This window comes from Capra hircus, chromosome 6 (assembly GCF_001704415.2).
Source record: "Capra hircus breed San Clemente chromosome 6, ASM170441v1, whole genome shotgun sequence".
Classification (NCBI taxonomy): domain Eukaryota; kingdom Metazoa; phylum Chordata; class Mammalia; order Artiodactyla; family Bovidae; genus Capra; species Capra hircus.
The window spans coordinates 90,371,752-90,399,253 of NC_030813.1; the positions used below are offsets into that span (position 1 = coordinate 90,371,752).

At 43.2% G+C, this 27,502-nt stretch overlaps 1 protein-coding gene across 1 annotated transcript in view; it reads left to right on the plus strand.

Moving 5' to 3' along the window:
- The window catches only part of PARM1 (prostate androgen-regulated mucin-like protein 1), a 131,835-nt gene continuing 105,889 nt past the window's right edge, over positions 1,557 to 27,502 (plus strand). Inside the window, exon 1 of the mRNA XM_018049587.1 lies at positions 1,557 to 1,858. Within this exon, the coding sequence (XP_017905076.1) occupies positions 1,816 to 1,858 (43 nt within the window). The 5' untranslated portion in view covers positions 1,557 to 1,815. The remainder of the gene's footprint in view (positions 1,859 to 27,502) is intronic.

The window sequence follows — 27,502 nt, forward strand, 5'->3', positions numbered from 1 at the left end:
TGGTTGGGGAAGCATGACAAGCTGTATCAGTGGTAATGGTAGGGTCAGGCAGAGGAACTGATGTCATCATAAAAAAAGTCATGAGGTCCAAGAGAATGAGAAAATGAAACCTGAGGCTCTGTCTGGTAAATGAGAAAGAAGTCACAGAAAAAAAAAAAAAAATGTTGCCCTCCAGCACTACTCATGGTTCTGAGCAAATCAGTTCTTTAGAACACTCAGTTTCTGCAGCATCCCAGCTCTAGTGTCCAGGGGACCACGCTCAGTCACTTCGGTCATTCCAGCTCTTTGAGACTTCATGGACTCTAGCCCACCAGGCTCCTCTGCCCATGGGATTTTCCTGGCAAGAATACTGGAATGGGTAGCCATGCCCTCCTCGGCGATCTTCCTGACCCAGGGATCAAATCTGCGTCTCCTGCATTGCAGGCAGATTCTTTACCACTGAGCCTTTCAAGAAACCAGCGTAGGGGACCACCAGGCTCATAATAACATAGATATTGGGAGGTGATCTGGCATCTGGTCTTATAGAAATGTAGAAATAAGCAGGTCTAAGGTGGTGGGAGGATAAGTGAAAGGTCAGCGTTGACCTGTGTGAACACAACAGAAACTCTGGGCATTGAAGAGAGAGTACCAGGGTGACCTGGGGTCCCTAGGCAGGCATCTTATCTCTACCATTATCTAGTTGTATGAACACAAGTAAGTACTTAAACCTCTCAGTACTTTCATTTTCTCCCCTGAAAATGAAGATATAACAGTGTCACCTAAAAGGATTGTTCTGAAAACTTGATTTGGTTAATACATGTACAGCACAGTTGTCCAACACACAGCATTTCTCAGGAAATGACAACCTTTGCTATTACGCCCTGGGACACAAACTCGCGACTTGTGGAATGCAGTCCTTACCAGTTCTGTGTCCCTGGGCACATTACTTACCTTCTCTGTGCCTTAGCTTTCTCATCTGTAAAATGGAGTAATAATTCTTATGTCATAGGGCCGTTAGAAGGCACCATGATACACCTAGTAGGGTTCCTCGCTCATAGTTATCCCACGATCACTGACAATATCTGACATTAGTACTATTTCTTCTGTTAACTGTAAGAAGCTGAATAGGATAGCAGACATTTTGGCTCAGGCACCAGGAATGCAGTGGGGCTGAATGGGCGTCAGGGTTTAAATGTACACACAGAATATTTGGGGAAATGAAAAAACGAAAAAGGCTCTCATATTTGGAAAAAAGTGTATGTGCTTAGAACGGTGGGGTCTTGGCCCTTCGAGGTGACACCTAAGATGGCACATGGTCACCAAGGTTGTAACTCATGTAAGAAATCTGAGATAAATTCCTGAGAACAGAGATCTGCTCTCACTTCTTTGCATTCCCTTAGTTCCCAGCACAGTGCTAACGGCCCCAAACATTTGCTGAACCGGGTCAGTACTCGGGTCTCGCGCCCTGACTGTCCAGCAGAGGCCGCCCTGGGCCGGGACTCTCGGGACTCGAGCGCCGGGAGAGGAAAGGCCAGGGGTGGCCTTGTCATCGCCGCGGGGCCCGGGTGGGAGGGGTTTGGCGGCGGCTGTCGCGGCGGCGGAGGCGGCCCCGGGCTCCGGCGGCTGGGATGGAGCAGAAGCGCGCCGGGCGCCGGAGGACGAGCAGCTGACGGAGCCGCGCGGCGCTCGCCTCGCTTCCCCTGCCGCCGCCCGGGCCGCCCGGCTCCCGCCGCAGCCAGCGGGCCGAGGAGAAGCTGCCCGCGCTCGGGGGCGCTCGGTCAGTTCCGGCAAACTCTCCCGCCGTCGCGCCGGGCTCGGCACGAGTACCAAGGTACCATGGTCTGCAAGACCCTCTTCGCTCTCTGCATCTTCACGGCAGGTATTTTGGGGCGCTGTCCCTGGCGGAGGGGTCGGGCGCGTTAGGGGACCCGAGGCCAGCGCTGGGTTGGGAGCTGAAGCCGGGGGATCGGGAAGTAAGCCGCCGCGCGCGGTTGGCGGGAGTGGTGCGAGCCTCTCGGGTTGCGCAAAGGTATAAGCGCACTTGGTTTTGGGGTGATGCGCGTTTTTGGAGATTCTGTGCCGAGGCGGAGAGAGGGATTGACAGGGTTCTTCCCGCCGCAGCTCGCCCCCGCAACAAACTACGGGCTTTGTGAAACAGGTGGCTGCCCGACGCGTCTGAAGCCAGGCTTGGCGACGCTGGGGTTTCTCGGGTCTCCGAGCACACCATGCCAGAGCTGGGCATCACACTTCCTGACGCGGTTGCACCCAGAGAGGGATGAGAAAGAGAAGCAGGGGGGAATAGCATCTGGGAAAGCGTGAAGTCTTGGCTGCGCACCCGGCCGGGCTGGTTTGCGTTCCCCGAGTTTTGGTGGGCTCTGTCTCCGCGTCCTTTCCTATTTACGCTTGAGGATGGTGCGGCACTGACAGCCCCGCTCCCACCCGGCTCGAGCTTCCGATCACCGCTGGGGAGTTACCACTTCTACCTTGTGGCCCCTGGGCTCCCCAGAATCCGTGCCCCTGGCTGAAACTGTTAACTTGGCAAACACTAGCATTCTCCTGGTTCCAGCCCTGCCCCTCCGGCCGGCTCGGCTTCCCCACGCGCGTATTTCTCTGGACCACGGACGGCAGCGGCCTCTAAGCAGAGGACTGGGGAGAGAGGAGCCGGAGGATTGAGCTTGGCTTGGTGGGGAGATACAGAAAGGCGCTTTGAGTCAGAGGTTGGGGTACCCAGTTTTTCTAGAAAATGCAGGCCGACAAGGGACAGGCATAGGCGGGAAAAGCCGTCGTGTGCGTGGACGCCGGCGTGTTTAAAGATGAGAATGTCCCAAAGCCACGTCCATACACAAATCATTTGACTCACGCTTGTAGAACGTGTATATATATTTTTCGTCCTGAATTGCCTGGGTTCCTGTAATCATGGACACAGGTCATCACAATCCCATAAAAAGAGACTAAGGATTTCCTGGCAGCTCAACAAAGGATAATGCAGTTTTGAGGAAAAGTTTCCCAACTTGAGGCTAGAGAGAGTCTTCTTCCTCTACTTGCTGAGCGCCTCGGAAAGCTGTCTTTTCTCTGGTGTCTGCACGGTTCGGAGCGTCCTCAGCCTTGGCCGGGCTGGGAGCGCACGGATCCCGGCAAGTGTGACAGCGAGGGTCCCGGCATTGCCAAGAAACGTTTATGAAATGACAGGGAAGGTGCCTTCCATTCTCCAGGATAGAAATCTTTTCATGAGGCTCGGGGCTCAGAAAACCGTCAGTTAGCCAGTAGAGCTGGTAGGTAGGTTTGTTGGCTAATTTTATTTAGCGGCTTCTTTTTAATTTCTTCCTGTTTTTTTTCTTAAACAACCCTAGCAGTTGGCAACGCTGGGATTAGGCAGTGTATTGTGGACCAACCCCCACCCCCACCCCTCGCCCCGGCCCCCGCGCAAGGAACTCACGATTTTTTCTCCCTCCGTGGCCAGTTTTAGAGGTTAGCTCTGCTGTTTTTCCCAGCTGAAATCTTGCCCTTGTTCCTGGACAGAGTGAGGAGGCTGGTAGCTCAGGGACTAACTGAGTAGCCTCATTCTCATCCTAAAGCACCTGTGTTGAGGTCAACGTCCAGAAGATCACAGCCTCCGACTTCCAGGACTCCCCTGACCCCCTGGAAGACATAGTTTTGTTGCTGGGTCCATCTCCCAAACAGAGCCTGCGGAAGCTTCATCCTTTCCTCTGAGTTTGTTTCCGGGAAGAAGTCTCTTTAGGGATCAGTGTGTTAGATCTACCTACAGTAAGTTATCAGGAAAATCATATAAAATATGTATAAATACCTTATGAGCTTCTCTACATCCCCAAGTAGGGTGCTTTCAGAAACTAAAATACAACTTTTCTAGAAAAAGTTGGTAAAGGAGAGAGGAACTAGGGTTCTTAAGATGAAAGTGGCATGCGTGTTTCAGTGCATCGTTCTGGCTCCCTTGGCAAAGCTCTAGCTAGTTTCACCAGGCAGTTGCTTTTTCTTTTCTTTTGTTTCTTTTTTAATCCCTCCAACTTTAGTGGCTTCAGGAAATTTTCTGTAAAACTCTCAATGATACTTCTTGAGTCAGGAATGGGCATAGCAGGGAACTTTTTTTTTTAGCCTAATAAATCTACTCATTATAAATACTTAGCATTTCTTCCAACCTGTATAATGGACAGTTGTAAATATCTGCATTGTCAACAACACAGCAAAAGTAGACCTCTACACTTAGTTGTATTTTAAAAAGAAGGAGGAGAGAGAAATCTTGGGCTGTCTTCAGTTCTTCCAGAGGCGATTGTGGTAGAAAACGAGCGTGGCTATTTTACAAACCATTCTGAAACACCTCTAAGGCCAGTACTCAGGCATACAGAAACACTATCTCTAAATTACAAGCCAGAGCCTCCGAGGTTTGGCATCAGAACCAAGCGGGAAGGGAGAATGAAGGGCCACAGGAAGTCTCCATCTTCATCCCTCTCTGTTTCTCCACTGGATTCAATTCTGTCATTCCCACCACCATTGTTGCCACCCTCCAATGCTCTATGGCACAATATGTTTAAAAATTCCCTCACTGAGACATCTGAGATTTACTGGAACTTTCCAAAGTCCTTTTCCAAACATTCAAGTAGTTCAAAGGAGAAACAAGCATAGATAAGAAAGACACAAAAACCCTTGACTCCATGTTTTCTGATGTGGGTTCTGCCCTGTATGCCCCTGGTCTCCCCACCCAACCCCGGGGAGAACGCAGCATTCTGCCCCATTACCCAAGCTTGGTGATCAAGACCAGCAGGGCTAGATTCCAGTCTGCCACCCATCTCGAGAGCCTATTTGTGTTTTGCGCCTGTAACAGCATTCTTCAGGTAACTAACATCTCAAATGTCCTTCCTGGAAGACCCCACCCTCCACATTTATGGCTGTGTTCTCACTATAGATCCCAATATATGGAAGGGCCTTATCATAAGCATATTAAAGGAGTATCATAAATCTTACCATAAACGTGTTAAAAATAAACCCAAAAAATGCACACACGTTTAAGGCAACAGTTGGGTTGCCTATGGTTGGTTGAGAGTGGAGGTGAAGGGTGGCATGCATCTCTTTAGCCTGGTTACCTCCTATTCCCCTGAAGTCTGCATCACAAAGGCACACATCCTTCACTGGGAAACCTACCTGAGGAGGTAGAAGTTTTCTATTACTATGGGATACATTTGTTGACACAGTATTGCAAAGTGGTGAGCACTCGAATTCTGCAGTTAGATTGCCTTGTACAAAGCAAAATTATTGCCACTAAATTGGATAATCTAGGAACCTAATCTAACCATTCTTGACTTTTCTTATCTACAAAATTGAGGGACTAAAACCTTATTAGGTTGTTGAAAGTGGTAAATGACTGTTCATACCTATAATGCCTGGGACATAGTAAGCACTCAGTAAGTATTAGCAGTAGTTATTGCTATTATTCTGATTTATAAAGGTGACTGTGTCCAGCACCAGTTAGGTCATCCTCTATGAAGTGTATGTGTTTCTGCTTGGCCTGTGTAAATTGAAGATATCAACTAATATTCCAGCACAGTGCCAGCTGTTCTGGCAAATCTTCATGTGCAAATTAAGAAAAGATTCAGCTGAGCCTACTAAATGCCTAATTTGAAAAGGTTAATAATGTGCCAGCTCAAATTTAGCACAACAGTCCAAAAAACACTCAGTAACAAACAGAAGTGTCACCGAAGACTTTATTTCTTCCACAAAGTCTTTTGCAAACTGATCTGTTTCAAGAGCCCAACTCGGCTAAACCTTAAGGTCAAATAAGGCTTCCCTGGTGGCTCAGGGGTAAAGAATTTGCCTGCCAATGCAGGAGACATGGGTTTGATTCCTGGGCCTTAAACATCCCACATGTCACACCACGACTATTGAGTCTGTGTTCTAAGAACCTGGGAACCGCTCTAAGGTCATGCACAGCTACTGAAGCCCACACCATAGAGTCCATGCCCCACAACAAGAGAAGCCACTACAATAAGAAGCTCCAATGAGACTCACTATACTGCAATGAAGAGTGGACTCCGCTCACCACACCTAGAGAAAAGCCTGTGCAACAACAAAGACTCAGCATAGCCAAAAATAAATAAATGAACAAATAAAATTTTTAAAAAAATGTCAGGTGCCCAGATCCACAAATTTTGGATAATTGAGATCAAACAACTTAGGAAAAGGCATTTCATGGTGTATGAATGACCCAGCATGGCTCTCTCCAGAATCCAAAATCATCAGTAATGGCCAGATCTTTAATTTAACCTGATCATTTGGGCCTAATTTAGTAGTGCTTATGTTTTCCTAAGAAAAATATTGGGCAAATGTTTACACTGCTTGAGCAGATTTTCTTAAACAATAATTTTGCAGGGGGCAGGGGTAGGGGGTACAGCATTCACTGGAAACAAGGAAGAGGGATGTTAAACATAGTTTCAAAAGGGATTGGCTGTTTTTTAACACCCAAATGAAAGGAATCTTGCTATAGCATTTACAATAGTTTTCTCCCTTTTTGAAATATCTTTACTGAGATTGTATATGTTAGTTTAGGAAACAAATAGAGTCATCCCTCAGTATCCACAGCCTGCCCTCACCATAAAAAATCCTCAGATGCTCAAGTTTCTTATATAAAATGTATATAGTATTTGCATATAACCTACACACGTCCTTTTGAATACTTTAAATCAACTGTGGTGTTGGAGAAGACTCTTGAGAATCCCTTGGACTGTAAGGAGATCAAATCAGTCAATCCTAAAGGAAATCAACTCTGAATATTCATTGGAAAGACTGAAGCTGAAGCGCCAATACTTTGGCCACCTGATGTGAAGAGCTGACTCATTGGAAAAGACCCTGGAGCTGGGAAGGATTGAGGGCAGGAGGAAAAGGGGTTGACAGAGAATGAGATGGTTGGATGGCATCATCAACTCAATGGACATGAGTTTGAGCAAACTCCGGGAGATGGTGAAGAACAGGGAAGTCTGGCATGCTGCAGTCCATGGAGTTGCAAAAAGTCAGACAAGACTTAGCAACTGAACAACAACAATAGCAAGGTTGCTTAAAATACCCAGTGAAATGGAAATGCTCTGTCAATTGTTTCAGGCATGCAGCAAGTTCAAGTTTTGTCTTTTGGAACTTTCTGGAATTTTTTTCCCAATATTTGGGTTGGTTGACTTCATAAATGCGGACCCCATGGATATGGAAATCTGACTGTATTTGCTTTGCTAGCAATATATTGAATAAAACAGTTGCCTAGAAAAAATTAATTCTTCATTTAGGATATATCAGTGGTCATGAAAAAAGGTAGGCCAACAATGGGTACCTGCATTATGCAATGATTGCTTTTTACTTGGAGTGTTAGTTGCTCAGTTGTGTCTGACTCTTTGTGACCCCTTGAACTGTAGCCCGCCAAGCTCCTCTGTCCATGGGATTCTCCCAGGCAAGAATATTGGAGTGCATTGCCATTTCCTTTTCCAGGGGATCTTCCCAGCCCACAGATTGAACCTGGGTCTCCTGTATTGCAGGCAGATTCTTTACCGTCTGAGCCACCAGGGAAGCTCTAACCTATTAACCACTTTTACTTGGAAGTACAAGGTTAATAGGTTATCATCCAGTTAATGTACAAATAGGGTGAATCCCATGGACAGAGGAGCCTGACAGGCTACAGTCTTTAGGGCTGCACAGAGTCAGACATGACTGAAGGGACTTAGCACACACAAAGGGTTACTATAAAATAAGACTCATTTGTGTACGTAGCTCATGGCATTACGTTTCGTAGTCACAGCTTAAATTATTTCAGTGATGGGGATTGATGTGACATCAGATTTTCTGATGTGTGGATCTTTAAATAGTCTTCATGATCCTTTACAGCAGCTTAGCTCATTTCTTTTACCTGTTCTAATATTGTTGAGATTTTTGCCATTTATAAGGTAATAGAAACCATTAAAGCAAAATAAATGATTATATAATTGTTTCCATCTGTGTTTTTCATTGGTGCAAGATAGTATAATATTGATTGAAAATAAACTATTTTAATTTTCCTTGGGTAAGTATTGCCAGGTTTAGCAATGAAAAGTACAGGTTGTCCAGTCCAATTTGAATTTAAGTAAATATGAATTCTGAGTCTATCCCACTTAGTGCTTGGGACACACTTAAGCTAACTAATTCTTCCTTGTTTGTCTTGAATTCCGATGTAATGAGGCACCCTGTATTTTGTGTAGCGGCGCTACCTTTGGCCTTCCATATGTGGTTCATCAGAGCAATGTGTTTGACATAGAACTGGCTTTATTTTGAACTGTGCCTCACCCAGCTTTAGCTGCCCTACACCATTTCATTCATTCATCACAATCTGTTCATGGGAAGAAGACACCGAGATTTCAAAGCAGCTCTGTCTCTGGAAACAACTTACAAGGTTAGGATTCAAAGGGAGCTCTGCAGTGGAGCATTTTGAATTGGATTGCATATCCATTCACTGTGCGCTGTGGTGGGTTTCTGAACAAGTGGTGGGATTTCTTTAGCCTCCCCGAGGCTACATTACTTTACCCCTCCTTGTGACCTTTCCTTCAACAACAGAAAAAAAAAAAAGTATATTGTTTAAAATGGTAGCAGTGTTCTTGCATAGGAACTGGAACTAGTAGCTTTGCAGAATCCAGCTGGCAGCTGATTAAAAAAGAAAGTTATAGAACAGCTTTGGATTTCAAAGTTCTCTTCTGTGCCAGGATTTTAACACATCTCACAAATATTACATAAGGTTTGCATAATTCCTACAGGAAAGGTCTATACGTATCACTTGAAAGCTGTGGCTCTATGAAGCCTAAAGCAGCACATTAGACAGAATTTCAAGGCAGATTGGGGAGGAAAAAAATCCTTGAAGCAACTAGGCTGTGCCGGAAATTTGTACCTTTATACCTAAGGCCAAAAAATTGTGGAAAGTTACCAGGTGTGATATTTAGAAAATATGTCTATTCAATACAAAATAAGATGGATGATAGAATACAACTTTGATAATATCTTACACTTGCAGTCCAAATTCTGACACTTGATTTTCTCTTCTATCAAGGAGGAAATAAGGACAGAGATTTTAGGGCAGGTGTTGCACATGAAAAGAATTGGGAGAGAGGAGATTTTGTTTATTCGATTTTTCATTTTTTTGGTCATGGTTGTGAACTTAAAGCTACCATTCAGGCTTCCTGCTGATTAGAACACATTAAAATATACATTACCTTTAAAATTAGGATATTCTTGCCAGGTTTGTGTAGTACAGAAGCGTAACCTCATTACTGAGAGGGTTTATTCACCACTCTTGTATCGAGGAAGAGTTGTTACCGGCGCTGTCTGCCCTTTATGAAACCTTTTCATTTTCCATTGGAAAAGCTTTTGTGATCCTACAGATAGACAGCAGACAGATACCATTATACTGGCACTGAACAGTTATTTCACCATTAAACCCTCTATATTGCATGATTCTTGCTTTGTAATTTGGACTGTAATTTGGAGTCTTTAGAAAGAACAATAAAAATTATTGTGAGGATAAAAAGATGCCCTCTTTATTCACCATGCAAAAAGCTGCATGTGTTTTGTTGTTTCTTGCTCAGCAGCTCAGTCATATCCGACTCTTTGCAACCCCATGGGCTGCGGCACGCCAGGCTTCCCTGTCCTTCACTGTCTCCCTGAGTTTGCTCAAACTTCTGTCTACTGAGTCAGTGATACTATCAATCATCTCATCCTGCCCTCGATTTTTTTAGGGAAATGTTTAAGATCCCAGTCATTCTCTTGAGTTAAAGTAATGTGCCACATTAGGAGAGGACTCAGTCCATCTCAGAATTAAAACATGAGGGTATCTCGAAGCCCATTTGTCCATCAGAAGGTGCTAAGGAATCTGGTGGTCTGAACACCTCTTTCTTGGTTTGGGAAAAGTAGGTTATTGGTGGATCACATACTACTGGTCATGGAAGTTCTCTCTGTTGTTGGACCAGCTGGATGAGGGGTAACATCAAGCTGAATATGGCCATCACCCAACTGATGGGAACTCAGCATGTTTTATCTTAAAAATTGCAATGTTGTCAGAGATGGCAATCCAGAAGAGAAATCTCTAGAACTAAATTTTCTGAAGAACTGCACAGACAGTTCTGAGTAGGAGAAAGAATTACAAATTTTTGAGGATAAATAATCATTTAAAGTTTGTTGTTGTTTAGACATTAAGTCATGTCTGACTCTTTTGTGAACCCATAAACTGTAGCCCACCAGGCTCCTCTGTCCATCAGATTTCCCAGGCAAAAATATGGAATGGGTTGCCATTTCCTTCTCCAGGGGATCTGCCCAACCCAGGGATCGTACCCACATCTCCTGCATTGGCAGGTGGATTCTTTACCACTGAGCCACCAGGGAAGCAATATGGTTTATCTTCCAGGAGATGTAGATGGTAAAGGAAGTGTGATATCAGATTATTGTATATATGGAAAGTAGATAAGAAATGGACAGAGGGCAGAGGCCATGGCTGTTTCAGAATTTCTGTGGAGAATACGTGGAAGAGGCTGGGGGTGGTCTGCTGCATGACATGGTGAGACTGTCAGATGGCTGAGAATGTTAGATGGCTAAGTGAGGCTGAGAAGTGAGCACTGAAATTATTGGGGCTGCTAAAGTCCAAAGCATCTCCTTGATGATGCTGCTGGGAATGGAAAATTAATCCAGTTTCACTTTTAGGCAAGGGGGATAAACAATTTTCCCTCAAAATTTATATGCATATCAAGTGCCTTTTAGTCCACCTTTCTAGTTTTGTGAAAGGTTGCAAATTGAGCCTTTCAGAGGAATCATTGTGCCTTAAATGCCCTGAGATTTCAAGAGAAATTCAGCTGCATGGTTTTGTTCCATGAAGGAGGACTGAGTGGAGCTGAGTGACTGGGGCTTGCCCACTTCCAGGCAGTCCTCCTGGACTGCACTTCCCAAAGAGTCCTATTTTTGAGCAGATTTTTCTTTCAATGCTTATATGAAGAGAAACACAGCCCTGGTATTTACCTGGTAAGGATAGGATTTGTGTTACTTCCTCTGAGAGGCAGCATGATATGGTGAAAGGAGCTTTGGAGGAAGACAGGCTGGTGGGATGCCAGCTCCAGGGTCTTGATTTCCTCCTGGTAGAGTCATGATAATATGTTTATTATCATAAACATTGAGTGCCATGTAGGTAAACATCCAGCGAAGGTTTATTAAACAGGTACACCAACAGATAGAAGATTTCTTTTATTTCATTTGTTTATCTGCCTCTCACTCCTAGAATGTAAGGTGCATGGGAATTTTAGCTGTTTTGTCTCTGCTGTCCTCCCAAGCTTGGAGAACAGAGCAAGACATGGAATGAGTGCCTAGCAAATATTTGTTAAATTAATTTTTAATAGAGAACCTACATGTCTGTCTAAGGCTTTGGAGATACGGCAATGAACAGAAGAGATGGAAGACTACCCTCAGAGAACTTACATTCTTTGAAGATGATGAATTTTGACCCGGTCAATAGTTGACTGTTTCATAGTCATCTCAAATCCATCACGTCAAAATCTTGAAATCTGAATGCAACCATAAGGGTTAATTTTGAATCCAAACTGGATCTGCTTCTGTGACTTTAATTCTTACTTTGCCATTTTTGTTATTATAGGCATACATAATGGCCTGCCTTGGGAGTGCTACCCACCCACCTCTGCTTGACCCTTGGGCTAGGGTGCCATTGTTTGGCTCATAGGGAGATAGCCTGATCCTGTCCACCTGTTAAGGGCTGTAAGGAAGTGAAACTAACATATGCCCCTGCTGAGGCTTGTCATTCTAGAAGATATTTGCATGAATTAAATGGTCTTCTTACTTTGTTTCCTCACCTCCCCTCATCTCTGATCCATAAAAGAACCTGGAATCCAGGCCCCAACAAGATGGTTACTTTGAGGCCCTGATCTGCCATCTTCTCCGCCAACCAGCTTTCCAAATAAAGTTATCTTCCTTGCCTCAACACCCCATCTCAGATTTATTGGCCTATCCTGCAGTGAGCTGAGCAAGCTTGGACTCCGTTACGTGTACTCTTGGACTTTTCTCCTTACACAGGCCCCAGTGGAGGCCTTCCTCACCCCAGTTAGTGGCAACCCCAACTTTTGAATTGCTCGTGTTGAAAATCTTGAGTCATCTTTTTTTTTTCCTTTTAAACTTTTTATTTTGTATTGGAGTATAGCCGATTAACAATGTTGTGATGGTTTCAGGTGAACAGCTAAGGGACTCAGCCATACATATACCTATATCCATTCTCCCCCAAACTCCCCTCCCATCCAGGCTGCCACATAAAATTGAGCAGAGGTCCATGTCCTATATAGTAGGTCCTTGTTAGTTATCCATTTTAAATCTGGCAATGTGTACATGTCCATCCCAAACTATCCCTTCCCCCATCCATCTCCCTCAGCAACCATAAGTTCATCTCCTAAGTCTGTGAGTTTCTTTCTATTTTATAAGTTGATTTGTATCATTTCTTTTTAGATTCCACCTATAAGGGATGTCACAAGTATTTCTCCTTCTCTTTCTGATTTACTTCATTCAGTATGACAATCTCTACGTCCATCTATGTTGCTGCAAATATCATTATTTTATCATTTTTAACAGCTGAGTTATACTCCATTGTATATATGTACTACATCTTCTTATAATGAGTCATCTTTGAGTCTTTTTTTCTCTCAACACCCCTCATCCAGTGCTTCAAAGGCTTCTGTTCACCCTACCTTTAATGTTCATACAGAAGTCAGACTCTTTCTGACACCTTCATTAGTGTCTGTGGTGTGATTCCCCCATACTCTTTCTCTTGGAATTCTGCAGGGGCCTCCTCTCAGGCCTTGCAACTTTAACCCTTTACCCCACAAGGTCTGGTTTCTGCAGAGCAGTGGTCAATCCAGAGGAAATGTATCAAATGATACCATTGCTCTGTTCACAGCTCTGCCACAGCTTCCTGTTGCAACAGAGTAAAAGTCCAGCCCACATCCTTAGAGCTGCCATCCAGATCTTCCTGAGCTGCTCTTTGTTCATCCTTGAACTCAGATTTCTACCTCTCCTCTGGTCCCCTGGCACCTGTCACACTGGTTTCCTTATCACATACCATGGCTGGTTCCTGTCTCTGGAATATCCATGTGGATATTATCCAGATATCCACACGGTTAATTTCTTCACCTCCCTAAAACCTTTGCTCAAATGTCACCTTCTCAGTGAGACTTGATCCTGATCAACAATTTTTTAATTGGAGTATAATTGCTTTACAATGTTGTGATAGTTTCTGCTGTCCAGTGAAATGAATCAGCTATATGTATACACGTATTCCCTCCCTCTTGGACATCCCTCCATCCCAAATTCTCTAGGTCATCACAGAACAACGAGCTGAGTAGTCTGTTCCACCTGCCGACATCATACTCCCCACGCCTCTGCTTTTTCCTTAACGTCTCTCTCCTTTCATCCCTAGTCCCTTACCCCCCTGGGATTTTTGTCTTTTACTGTGATATCCCCAGTGCTGTGGGTATCCCCAGTGCTGTGGTATCCCCAGTGCTGTGTGGCACTAAGGGGATACTCAGAATATATTTGTAGAACTGAATGATTCAAATATATTTTTGAGGGCGGGCAAAATGAAGACTTAAATTTTACCTTCTATCCCCTCAAAAGGAGACATGGGCAGACTGAATTACTATCAAGTGCTCGTGTCTATTTTTTCCAAATAGCTTAAAAAAAAAATGAGTCAGTCTATTCATTTTCATTGAGGGTTACAGAAGCTGAACTTGAAAATCAGCTTTTTTAAAGCTATGCATATACAAAACACTTTTTTTTTAAGGCAAGACTTTTTTTTTTTTTTTTTTTTTTGCCATGGATATCATTTGAAGATAGTTGAAATTTCTTAGTCTCTGGCCAATTAAGGAAATGTCACCTTTGAGCTAAGCTAGAGAAGATAAAGATACTTCCACTATTTGAACATCTTTGAAAATTTTCTGAATAGCTAAAAAGAGCGTGATGATGAAAATGATTTGAGCCTAAGGGAAGCATGACTGGCAATTTCCCAGTGGTGTCCAAGAGACTTAAGTCAGTTCAAATGTTGAATGCTGAAGGTGTAATTAGTCACAAATAAGCTGAAGTGTAACAGAATGGGAGTTTTCCTTACCGACTCTACATTCTCGCTTCATCCGTGATTCTGAACTATGAATTGTGTTTGAAGCATAAGCAATAGGTATAAGTGATGTGAAACCCTGACTAAAATCAGAGTGGCATCTCACGAGCACTTGGTCTTCACCCTGCAGGACTGACACCCCTTGACGTGGCTAGCGCCACCCAGGCTGGCACGTCCCCCAGCTGCATCCACCGGCAGAGACTCATAGTACTTCCTGGCTGAGATAAAAACACCTACTCATTTAGCAGCTGCCAAAAAGAGCATGATCTTGGAAAAGAACAAGATACTGATCTTGAAGCCTAAGGGATAATAGCAAAATTTAAGGTTATATCCTGGATACTGGTGGGATCTTGGTGTATAGCACAGGGAACTCTGCTCAGTGTTCTTGGTGGGGTCAGATGGTGGGGGGAGGGGATGAAAAGGAGGTCCTATATAGATATACATACATATATATAAAATATATACAGTTATATAACTATTTATATAACTGATTTAATTCATCGTGCAGCAGAAATTAACACAATGTTGTGAAACAACTATACTCTAATAAAAAATGGAGGTTGTTTAGTCATTCAATCATGTCCGACTCTTGCAACACCATGGACTGTAGCCTCCTGGGCTCCTCTGTCCATGGGATTTTCCAGGCAAGAATACTGGAATGGGTTGACATTTCCTTCTCCAGGGGATCTTCCTGACCCAGGAATTGAACCCCAGGTCTCCTGCATTGCAGGCAGATTCTTTACTGACTGAGCTATGAGGGAAGCCCATACTCCAATAAAAAATAATATAAAGTAAAAAACTTCAGGGTAAAAAAAAATAATAAACATAAAAATATCTGTTTTAAAAGAAAAAAGATTGTATCAAGTTGAAGTGTGCCTTATAAACAAACCAAAGAAGGGAAAAGATGATCCTTTATATGAAAAACATACTCCTTGCTTGTTCAGTGAGGTCTCTGGTTCATTTCTTAGGTGGGAAGATGCTCCACCATCTTGAGAGCAGCGTGGACTGTGAACAGAGGAAGGACAAGGAGGGGAGCCCAGGCTTTGTGCTGCAGAACCCACTGGGTACTGTGTCTAGGGTTGTGGGTATGACCCGGGAGGACAGGGGACCATGATGCCCCACCTTTCCTCCATGGGAGGTACCATATTCCCTGACTGAAATAAAAAATAAGGCCTAAGTTTTCACTGGAAGAAAAAGGAACAGGCATATGACACCCAGAAATCTCAAAGCCAAAGGTGGCTGCTGAAACACTGAAAATTACTGCCTCACTGAGAATAGGGTTTCAGGTTGGAATATTATCAGAACTAGAGGAGATGTGGTTGTTGAGATTCAGGAATTTACAGTCAAGTTTTTCCTTTAAAAAATGCAATATCAGTAAGTTACAGTTGTCGCTTGTTCTATAACAGTTTTTCAAAACTGCACTCAAGCACTGATTTGTTTTTTATTTTTTATTATGGAAACTGTAAACATACACAGAAATTGACAAGAATGTATTTAACCTCTGTCCAGACCTGATTCGGCCTTATTTGTTTGTTTTGGTTAAGAGCTTTAAAAAATATTAATCAATTCAGAGCGATGAAGATATGTCACTATGAAGTATCAGTCAGATCACAATAAAGAGTTCCATGTTTATTCAACTGGGTGCTATTCAGCAGCTGTTTAAAACAGTGAAGTGACTCATTTATGTCCTGACAGGTAGAAATGGTGGCAATATATTGAATTACTATTAGCAACTTTATATTTTACAATATATTGAAAGAGCAGGCTAAGGAATAAAATGAATTTTGTGATAAAATATTTAAAATGTCATGCGTATGCCTGTGGAGGAAAGAGTTTAGAAGGATACAGTGGTTATTTCTGGCAAATGAATTTTGGGTCAGTTGCACTTTTTATTTTTTATACACTCTTTTGTTTTGCCTGAAATTTATTTTAATGGGTTGTTTTGTCTTCACAATTTGAAAAGTAAAGATATTATCAATATTTTATTCTCTTCTTATCAGTACTTAATGTGACTACAATAACTACTAGATGGTTACTTCTATCCTCAAAATTTTTCATTCAAATATCACTCCAGTGGAGTCCTCAAAAATAACATCTTAGAAAAGCAATACCTTCAAAAAGGTTTACAAGATATCACTGACTTAATGGGCAGGGGAGGTTCTGGGAAGGAACTGACTTAAAGTAATGCTGTATTTTCTAACGCCAGAGTACTGCATAAATCATTGATCAGGACAACCATCTTGGAAAGTATTTTAAAAGGCTCTGAGCTAACTGTTTGTGTTTAAGCTGCTTTCTTCGTTTTTAATATCTTCAGCATTGGTCACTTATGGAAGCAATTTTAAATTAAAACATCACTCTAAATTTTTCTAAAATGAAATTTGTCAACTTTGATGTCAAATAAGAAAAAACAGCCCTCAGAAGAATATGTGATCTATTGTTCTTTTGGCAACATTAAACTTATTATATCATCTTTTCAATAAAATAATAAAATGTGGTTTAGGTAAATGCTGGGGGAACCATTATTAATACTCCATAGAGTTAGCCGAGACCAATGCAAGTGTTAATTGGGAGAGGGGACTGGGAGGAGACTGGGCTTTCATGTGATCTGGGCCAATCCCATGTGAATTTCCCCTCTTCCCAACAGGTCTAGATTTTTCACATGTTTAACTATGTTCATTTCATCCACAACTTCATCTAATCCTCTCAATCACCCCAAGAGACAGGAAGTCTGTTCTCATTTTGCAATTCAGTTTCCTGAATCTTAAAAGTTGAGTAATGAGATGCACACCCCTCAGTCTGTAAGTGACAGAATTAGACTTTGAACCCACCACTGCTGTCTTTTACCCTTCTTGGCCCCTCCTGCCTTGAACTTGATAAATCCTCTTGTGTAAATTTAGTCTCTAGAATCTCTCCCAACTCTGATCCTCTTCACCATCCCCACAGCAACAGCCTTGGCTAAAAATCTATCATCTCACTCTAGACTATTACAGTAACTCCTCAGTAATCACTGGTCACCCTTTCTCTTCTCACAATCTCTTGCCTCTCTCATGGAGCTCTTTCAGCCCAGGCCCAACTGGCTACTCCCCTCTGAAAAAGGAGAAGCAGGCCCAGATGTGCCTCAGTCATCTAGGTGCCAGACTATCATTCCTACATCCCATTTCCAATACGAGGAATGAAGGCTCCTGGAGAAATGGCTAATTCCAGGTCTGGGTTCAGTTCAGTCACTCAGTCATGTCTGACTCTTTGCAACACCATGGACTGCAGCATAGCAAGTCTCCCTCTCCATCACCAACTCCTGGCGCTTGCTGAAACTCATGTCCATAGAGTCAGTGATGCCATCCAACCATGTCATCCTTTGTCATGCCCTTCTCCTCCTGACTTCAATCTTTCCCAGCATCAGGGTCTTTTCCAATGAGTCAGTTCTCATCAGGTGGCCAAAGTATTGGAGTTTCAGCTTTAGCATCAGTCCTTCCAATGAATATTCAAGACTGATTTCCTTTAGGATGGACTGGTTGGATCTCCTTGCAATCCAAGGGACTTGCAAGAGTCTTCTCCAACACCACATTTCAAAAGCATCAATTCTTCGGCACTCAGCTTTCTTTATGGTCCTTCTCTCACATCCATACATGACTACTGAAAAAACCATAGCTTTGACTAGACAGATCTTGACGAGATATGGGTTAGGAAATATATAAGATGAGCCTGGATGATCTTGTTATACCAGATAGCAAGGATGCTCTCAAAGACTACCAGCCTCCTGTCCAAAGGACTCAGAACCACGTAATGAGGCTCTACTGGCCAGAGATAGAACAGTCTGAGCATCAGTAAGGATAATTGATCACCTTCTTTAAGCTTATGAGTTCATTGTTGTTATGGTTTAGTTGCTCAATTGCGTCCAACTCTTTGTGACCCCGTGGACTGTAGCCATCTGGATCCTCTGTTCATGGAATTCTCCAGGCAAGAATACCGGAGTAGGTTGCCATTTCCTTCTCCAGGGGATCTCCTGCATTAACAGGCAGATTCTTTACCCACCAGAGAAGTTCTATGAGTTCATAATCGGAAAAGGCAATGGCACCCCACTCCAGTACTCTTTCCTTGAAAATCCCATGGATGGAGGAGCCTGGTAGGCTGCAGTCCAGGGGGTCGCGAAGAGTCAGACAAAGCTGAGCAACTTCACTTTCACTTTTCAATTTCATGCATTGGAGAAGGCAATGGCAACCCACTCCAGTGTTCTTGCCTGGAGAATCCCAGGGACGGGGGAGCCTGGTGGCTGCCGTCTCTGGGGTCGCACAGAGTCGGACACGACTAAAGTAACTTAGCAGCAATGGTACCTGAAACGAAACAATGACTGTGGAAGACTTCACTGGTCTCCATTGGAAGATGCTTATGATTATACAGTGGAAGTGAGAAATAGATTTAAGGGCCTAGATCTGATAGATAGAGTGCCTGATGAACTATGGAATGAGGTTCGTGACATTGTACAAGAGACAGGGATCAAGACCATCCCCATGGAAAAGAAATGCAAAAAAGCAAAATGGCTATCTGGGGAGGACTTACAAATAGCTGTGAAAAGAGAGGTGAAAAGCAAAAGAGAAAAGGAAAGATGTAAGCATCTGAATGCAGAGTTCCAAAGAATAGCAAGAAGAGATAAGAAAGCCTTCTTCAGTGATCAAAGAAATAGAGGAAAAGAACAGAATGGGGAAGACCAGAGATCTCTTCAAGAAAATTAGAGATACCAAGGGAACATTTCATGCAAAGATGGGCTCAATAAAAGACAGGAATGGTCTGGACCTAACAGAAGCAGAAGATATTAAGAAGAGGTGGCAAGAATACACAGAAGAACTGTACAAAAAAGATCTTAATGACCCAGATAATCATGATGATGTGATCACTAATCTAGAGCCAGACATCTTGGAATGTGAAGTCAAGTGGGCCTTAGAAAGCATCACTACAAACAAAGCTAGTGGAGGTGATGGAATTCCAGTTGAGCTGTTCCAAATCCTGAAAGATGATGCTGTGAAAGTGCTGCACTCAATATGCCAGCCAATTTGGAAAACTCAGCAGTGGCCACAGGACTGGAAAAGGTCCGTTTTCATTCCAATTCCAAAGAAAGGCAATACAAAAGAATGCTCAAACTACTGCACAATTGCACTCATCTCACATGCTAGTAAAGTAATGCTCAAAATTCTCCAAGCCAGGCTTCAGCAATACGTGAACCGCAAACTCTTTGATGTTCAAGCTGGTTTTAGAAAAGGCAGAGGAACCAGAGATCAAATTGCCAACATCCACTGGATCACTGAAAAAACAAGAGAGATCCAGAAAAACATCTATTTCTGATTTACTGACTATGCCAAAGCCTTTGACTGTGTAGATCACAATAAACTGTGGAAAATTCTGAAAGAGATGGGAATACCAGACCACCTAACTTGCCTCTTGAGAAATTTGTATGCAGGTCAGGAAGCAACAGTTAGAACTGGACATGGAACAACAGACTGGTTCCAAATAGGAAAAGGAGTACATCAAGTCTCTATGTTGTCACCCTGCTTATTTAACTTCTATGCAGAGTACATCATGAGAAACGCTGGACTAGAAGAAACACAAGCTGGAATCAAGATTGCCGGCAGAAATATCAATAACCTCAGATATGCAGATGACACCACACTTATGGCAGAAAGTGAAGAGGAGCTAAAAAGCCTCTTGATGAAAGTGAAAGAGGAGAGTGAAAAAGTTGGCTTAAAGCTCAACATTCAGAAAACGAAGATCATGGCATCCGGTCCCATCACTTCATGGGAAATAGATGGGGAAACAGTGGAAACAGTGTCAGACTTTATTTTTCTGGGCTCCAAAATCACTGCAGATGGTGACTGCAGCCATGAAATTAAAAGATGCTTACTCCTTGGAAGAAAAGTTATGAGCAACCTAGATAGTATATTCAAAAGCAGAGACATTACTTTGCCAACTAAGGTCCATCTAGTCAAGGCTATGGTTTTTCCTGTGGTCATGTATGGATGTGAGAGTTGGACTGTGAAGAAGGCTGAGCGCCGAAGAAATGATGCTTTTGAAGTGTGGTGTTGGAGAAGACTCTTGAGAGTCCCTTGGACTGCAAGGAGATCCAACCAGCCCATTCCGAAGGAGATCAGCCCTGGGATTTCTTTGGAAGGAATGATGCTAAAGCTGAAGCTCCAGTACTTTGGCCACCTCATGCGAAGAGTTGACTCATTGGAAGAGACTCTGATACTGGGAGGGATTGGGGGCAGGAGGAGAAGGGGACGACCGAGGATGAGATGGCTGGATGGCATCACTGACTCAATGGACGTTGAGTCTGAGTGTACTCCGGGAGTTGGTGATGGACAGGGAGGCCTGGTGTGCTGCGATTCATGGGGTCGCAAAGAGTCGAACATGACTGAGTGACTGAACTGAACTGTAATAAACAAACACATCGTTTTGAAAAATAATGGATTAAATAAATTTCTTGATTGATTGATCACTCGATCTTACTCATTTCAATTAGGTGTTCACTGGGTGACCAAACATTAGATGATACAATAACTGTCTTCTTACAAGTATTCCAGCTAATAACTTGAGACTGCATGATAGAAATAGAAGATCACCATATTGCCACACCCTAGTGTATAGATGAGAACAGAGCTTGAGGAAGTGCCCTGAGGACAGCTACCTGTGATAGTGGAGAAAATCTGGGCCACCACCCAGATAAGGAGTGGTATAGTTCAAGTCATTGTGAATGCGCTGAACACCAAAAGGCCCCAGAGGAAGCACAGTAAGGAGAGGGGATCCAGTTAGGCTACTTCATGTCATTACATGTCAGCACAGGAACTCTGGAAGGAATTAGAACTGACTTCCAGCCAGGCTTGCTATCCTTGTGCAACCACGCTGCACATCTTTATGAAGTAAGTTTTCATTCTGGCTGAGTGAATGCAGTGAAGTTTGTCTTTAAATAGTCCACAAGGTAGAGGAATTTAAACGGAAGTGTGCTCTCCTGGATAGAAAGGAAAACCTTTTCCTGACTCTCCGTTACCCGGTGGAGGTTGCTAGTTAAGTGAATGTCTGTCCCCAAACCTTATTCCCCCTCAGTTCAGTTCAGACACTCAGTCATGTCTGACTCTTTGAGACCCAACGGACTGCAGCATGCCAGGCTTCCCTGTCCATCATCAACCTGCAGAGCTTACTCAGGCTCATGTCCATCAAGTAGGTGATGCCATCCAACCATGGTCCCTTCTCCTCCCATCTTCAATCTTTCCCAGCATCAGGGTCTTTTCAAATGAGTCAGTTCTTCACATCAGGTGGCCATAGTATTGGAGTTTTAGCTTCAGCATTAGTCCTTCCAATGAATATTCAGGACTGGTTTCCCTTAGGATGGACTGCTTGGATCTCCTTGCAGTCCAAGGGAGTCTCAAGAGTCTTCTCCAACACCACAGTTCAAAAGCATCAATTCTTTGGCACTCAGCTTTCTTTATGGCCCAACTCTCATATCCATACATGACTACTGGAAAAACCATAGCTTTGACTAGACAGACCTTTGTTAACAAAGTCTCTGCTTTTTAATATGTTGTTGATGTTGGTCATAGCTTTTCTTCCAAGGAGCAAGTGTATTTTAATTTCACGGCTGCAGTCACCATCTACAGTGACTTTGGAGCCCCCCAAAAATAAAGTCTGCCACTGTTTCCCCATCTATTTGCCATGAAATGATGGGACCAGATGCCATGATCTTAGTTTTCTGAATGTTTAACTTTAAGACAACATTTTCACTCTCCCCTTTTACTTTCAACAAGAGACTCGTTAGTTCTTCTCCACTTTCTGCCGTAAGGGTGGTATCATCTGCATATCTGAGGTTATTGATATTTCTCCCAGAAATCTTGATTCCAGCCTGTGCTTCATCTATCCCAGGTGGCTCCATGTGGGGCCACCCAAGACGGGCGGGTCATGGTGGAAAGTTCTGATACAATGTGGTCCACTGGAGAAGGCGATGGCAAACCACTACAGTATTCTTGCCTTGAGAACCCCATGAACAGTATGAAAAGGCAAAAACATAGGACACTGAAAGATGAACTTCCCAGGTCAGTACGTGCCCAATATGCTACTGGAGATTGGTGAAGAAATAACTCCAGAAAGAATGAAGAGACAGAGCCAAAGCAAAAACAGCACCCAGCTGTGGACGTGACTGGTGATAGAAGCAAGTTCCGATGCTGTAAAGAGCAATATTGCATAGGAACCTGGAATGTTAGCTCCACGAATCAAGGCATTAGAAGTGGTCAAACTGGAGATGGCAAGAGTGAATGTCGACATTTTAGGAATCAGTGAACTAAAATGGACTGGAATGGGTGAATTTAATTCAGATGACCATTACATATACTACTGTGGGCAAGAATCTCTTAGAAGAAATGGAGTAGCCATCATAGTCAACAAAAGAGTCCGAAATGCAGTACTTGGATGCAATCTCAAAAACGACAGAATGATCTCTGTTCGTTTCCAAGGCAAACCATTCAATATCACAGTAATCTAGGTCTATGCCCCAACCAGTAATGCTGAAGAAGCTGAAGGTGAATGGTTATATGAAGACCTACAAGACCTTTTAGAACTAACACCCAAAAAAGATGCCCTTTTCATTATAAGGGACTGGAATGCAAAAGTAGGAAGTCAAGAAACACCGGAAGTAACAGGCAAATTTGGCCTTGGAATACAGAAAGAAACAGGTCAAAGGCTAATAGAGTTTTGCCAAGAGAATGCACTGGTCATAACAAACACCCTCTTCCAACAACACAAGAGAAGACTCTACACATAGACATCACTGGACATCCAACACCAAAATCAGATTGATTATATTCTTTGCAGCCAAAGATGGGGAGACACTCTATACAGTCAGCAAAAACAAGACTGGGAGCTGACTATGGCTCAGATCATGAACTCCTTATTGCCAAATTCAGACTTAAATTGAAGAAAGTAGGGAAAACTGCTAGACCATTCAGGCATGACCTAAATCAAATCCCTTACAATTATACAGTGGAAGTGAGAAGTAGATTTAACGGACTAGATCTGATAGACAGAGTGCCTGATGAACTATAGAGAGAGGTTCGTGACATTGTACAAGAGACAGGTATCAAGATCATCTCCAAGAAAAAGAAATACAAAACAGCAAAATGGCTGTCTGAGGAGGCCTTACAAATAGCCATGAAAAGAAGAGAAAGTGAAAGTGAAGTCACTCAGTCATGTCCGACTCTTCGCAACCCTGTGGGCTGTAGCCCACCAGGCTCCTCTGTCCATGGGATTCTCCAGGCAAGAATACTGGAGTGGGTTGCCATTTCCTTCTCCAGGGGAATCTTCCCAACCCAGGGATCGAACCCAGGTCTCCCACATTGCAGGCAGATGCTTTAACCTCTGAGCTACCAGGGAAGCCTGAAAAGAAGTGAAAAGCAAAGGAGAAAAGGAAAGATACACCCATTTGAATGCAGAGTTCCAAAGAATAGCAAGGAGAGATAAGAAATCCTTCCTCAGTGATCAGTGCAAAGAAATAGGGGAAAACAACAGAATGGGAAAGACTAGAGATCTCTTCAAAAAAAATCAGAGATACCAAGGTAACATCTCATGAAAAGATGGGCACAATAAAGGACAGAAATGGTATGAACCTAACAGAAGTAGAAGATATTTTAAAAAGGTGGCAAGAATACACAGAAGAACTGTACAAAGAAGATCTTCATGACCCAGATAACCACAATGGTGTGATCACTCACCTAGAGCCAGACATCCTGGAATGTGAAGTCAAGTAGGAAGCATCACTACAAATAAAGCTAGTGAAGGTGATGGAATTCCAGTTATTTCAAATCCTAAAAGATGATGCTGTGAAAATGCTGCACTCAATATGCCAGCAAATTTGGAAAACTCAGCAGTGGCCACAGGACTTGAAAAGGTCAGTTTTCATTCCAGTCCCAAAGAAAGGCAATGCCAAAGAATGTTCGAACTACCACACAGTTTCCCTCATCTCACGTGCTAGCAAAGTAATGCTCAAAATTCTCCAAGTCAGGTTTCAGCAATATGTGAACTGTGAACTTCCAGATGTTCAAGTTGGTTTTAGAAAAGGCAGAGGAACCAGAGATCAAATTGCCAACACCTCCTGGATCATCGAAAAAGCAAGAGAGTTCCAGGAAAACATCTATTTATTCTTTATTGACTATGGCAAAGCCTTTCACTGTGTGGATCAAAATAAACTGTGGAAAATTCTGAAAGAGATGGGAATACCAGACCACTTGACCTGACTCTTCCGAAATCTGTTTGCAGGTCAGGAAGCAACAGTTAGAACTGGACATGGAACAACAGACTGGTTCCGAATAGGAAAAGGAGTACGTCAAGGCTGTGTATTGTTATTCCCCCTAATCTACTGCAAATGCCTTGCTTCCTTGAACTTTGCCAGCCTACCACATGTGCATGCATGCTTCATCACTCAGTCATGTCCAACTGTTTGTGACCTCCTAGACTGTATTCCACCAGGCTCTTTTGCCCATGGGATTTGCCAGGTGGGAATACTGGAGTGGGTTGCCATTTCCTTCTCCAGGGGATCTTCCCAACCCAGGGATCAAACCAGTGTCTCCTACATTGGCAGGCAGATTCTTTTACCATTGAGCTACTTGGGAAGCCTGCCAACCTACCACGCTTGGGACAAATATAGATTAGCTATTGTCTTAGGGTTGCCATAACAAATTACCGCAAACTTGGACGGCTTAAAACAACAGAAATTGCTTCTCTCACTGTTTTGGAAACTAGAAGTTTGCCATCAAGGTTTCAGCAGGTCATGCTTCCTTCAAAGCCTCGACAAACTTGGACAGCTTAAAACAACAGAAATTGCTTCTCTCACTGTTTTGGAAACTAGAAGTTTGCCATCAAGGTTTCAGCAGGTCATGCTTCCTTCAAAGCCTCGAGGGGAGGATCCTTACTTGCTTCTGCCAGTTTCTGGTAACCCCTTGAAATGGCTTTCTGCCCATTTCAGGTTTTCATTGGCTTCTGAAAGTATTAACTCTGATCTGTGACCTTTTTCCCTCTAAGTGAATCTGGGTTCAGATTCCCTTCTCTTAAAGACATTAGTCATCCAGTCTTGATCGGATTAGGGCCCACCCTAATTCATTATGCCCCATCTTAACTCAAGTACATCTGCCAAGACCAGATTTCCAACTAATGTCACATTCATAGGTACTAGATAACCCCTAGTTAGGGATTTAACATATCTTTTTGCAGGGACACAATTTAATCCATTCCAACTAAAGTATTTTCACATCTAAGCCATGTTCATGAAAGACCCTCCTCCACTGATAAAAGAAGCAGTTAAAACTTTATTAATACAAGTCTGACTTCCCCGATGGCTCAGCAGGTAGAGTAATCCATGTGCAATTCAGGAGACACGGGAAATGCAGTTTCAATCCCTGGGTCAGGAAGATCCCCTGGAGGAAGGCATGGCAACCCACTCCAGTATTCTTAGGGAGAGTCCCAGGGATAGAGGAGCCTGGTGGGCTACAGTTCAAAGAGTTGCAAATGGTCGGACACAACTGAGCAACTAGGCACACACTTTTATTCAAGATAGCAACTGCTATCACCTTGTATTTTTCAGTTACTTGTTTACCTACTTATTTATTTATTACCCTAGATGGTAGAAGGTAGGTTGAGACTATTTGAATCAGCCATTTTTCAACCAGATTGCTCTGTGCATTTGAAGCGGGATATACTATGGGGACAGCCTCCCTCAGCCCTGACTACTAAATAACAATAGTACCCCACAGGCAGTGACAAGCAGAATAAAAGAAAAATATTTTTTTAAAATGAAGGGAAGAAAGGAAGGAGGGAGGAAATGCCTTCACATATTTCTAAACTTAACAGGCTCATTGAAAACCAAAGGTCTACTTTAATGAGATTTTTAACAACTCTCCTTAGAGCCTACACAAAATGGGTTGTTCTTAGCAATCAGAGTTCTGCTTACTCAGAACTTACTCAGCCAGTCTGCTGGCTGTGAGAGGACGCTAGATGCTTCAGGAACATTCTGATTTGGCTCATAGGGCATGTGTAATATTTGCTTCCCTGATAAGTCAGGCGATAAAGACTCTACCTGCCAATGCAGGAGATTCAGGGGACACGGACAGGTTCAATCCCTGTGTCAGGAAGATGCCCTGGAGAAGGAAATGGCAACCCACTCCAGTATTCTTGCCTGGGCAGTCCCATGGCTAGAGGAGCCTAGCAGGCTACAGTCCATGGTGTTGCAAAGAGTCAGACGTGTCTTAGCGACTACACATGCACGCATGCATGCCTGCGTACTATTTGAGAGGTATGCGGTGGATCTTGAGGGCACTGTTTCCCTTCTTTTCTGCCATGTTTAATACGGTATTATTTGCAGCACTGTGACTGGGGTAGAGTCAGGAAAAGAAGAGAAAGAGCAAAAGGTTGCAGGAGATGAAAATAGATTCTGCTTTTTTATGGTGAAGCTCACTGCTCAGAGATACGACACGTTTCCTCTGTGCAGAGAGGGTAAGATCCACTCCCTAAAGATCCCCAAGAATACTGAAGTGGGTAGCCATTCTCTTCTCCAGGGGATCTTCCCGAAGCAGGGATCGAATCCCAGTCACCATATTCCAGGCAGATTACTTACAATCTGAGCCACCAGGGAAGCCCAATAAATGTCCAAGTTCTTCCAATTAATATCCTAGTTACTAATCAGAAGACATGGATGTACATAATTAGGGCTGTTGTGGTGGTGGCGGTTTAGTCATTAAGTTGTGTCTGACTCTTGCGACCCCATGAACTGTAGTCGGCCAGGCTCCTCTGTCCCTAAAAAGGCTCTTTTCCTCAGTTCTAAGTAATGTATTATTTCAGGGATTCCCCAGCCCCCAAGATCTAATGTCTGATCATCTGAGGTGGAGTTGATGGGATAATAACAGAAATAAAGTGCACAATAAATGTAATGCTCCTGAATCATCCCAAAGCTAACACTCCCAACATGGTCCATGGGAAAGAATGTCTTCCATAAAACCAGTCTTTGGTGCCAAAAGGGTTGGCGACCACCATATTATTGGATGTAGGACATAGGAGGTCCCTGGACTCTTTTATGGGAAAATGTGGAAATTGTGACACTGTAGAACAGTGGATTTCTGTCTCTCAGCATGAAGAGTGTGTACGTGTCTGTGTATGTGTGTATAATGTGTGTATTTGTGGGTAGGATGTGTGTTTTCCTCCTTTCTTGCTTGCTTCCTTCCTGTCTAAAATATTTAGAAGAATTTTAAAAGGAAGAGACCAAGTAGCATAGAAAGAATGTCTTTTTCAGGGAAAATTAATGTTCAGCGGGTTCATATTTTTTCTGTAGTATCTAAAATT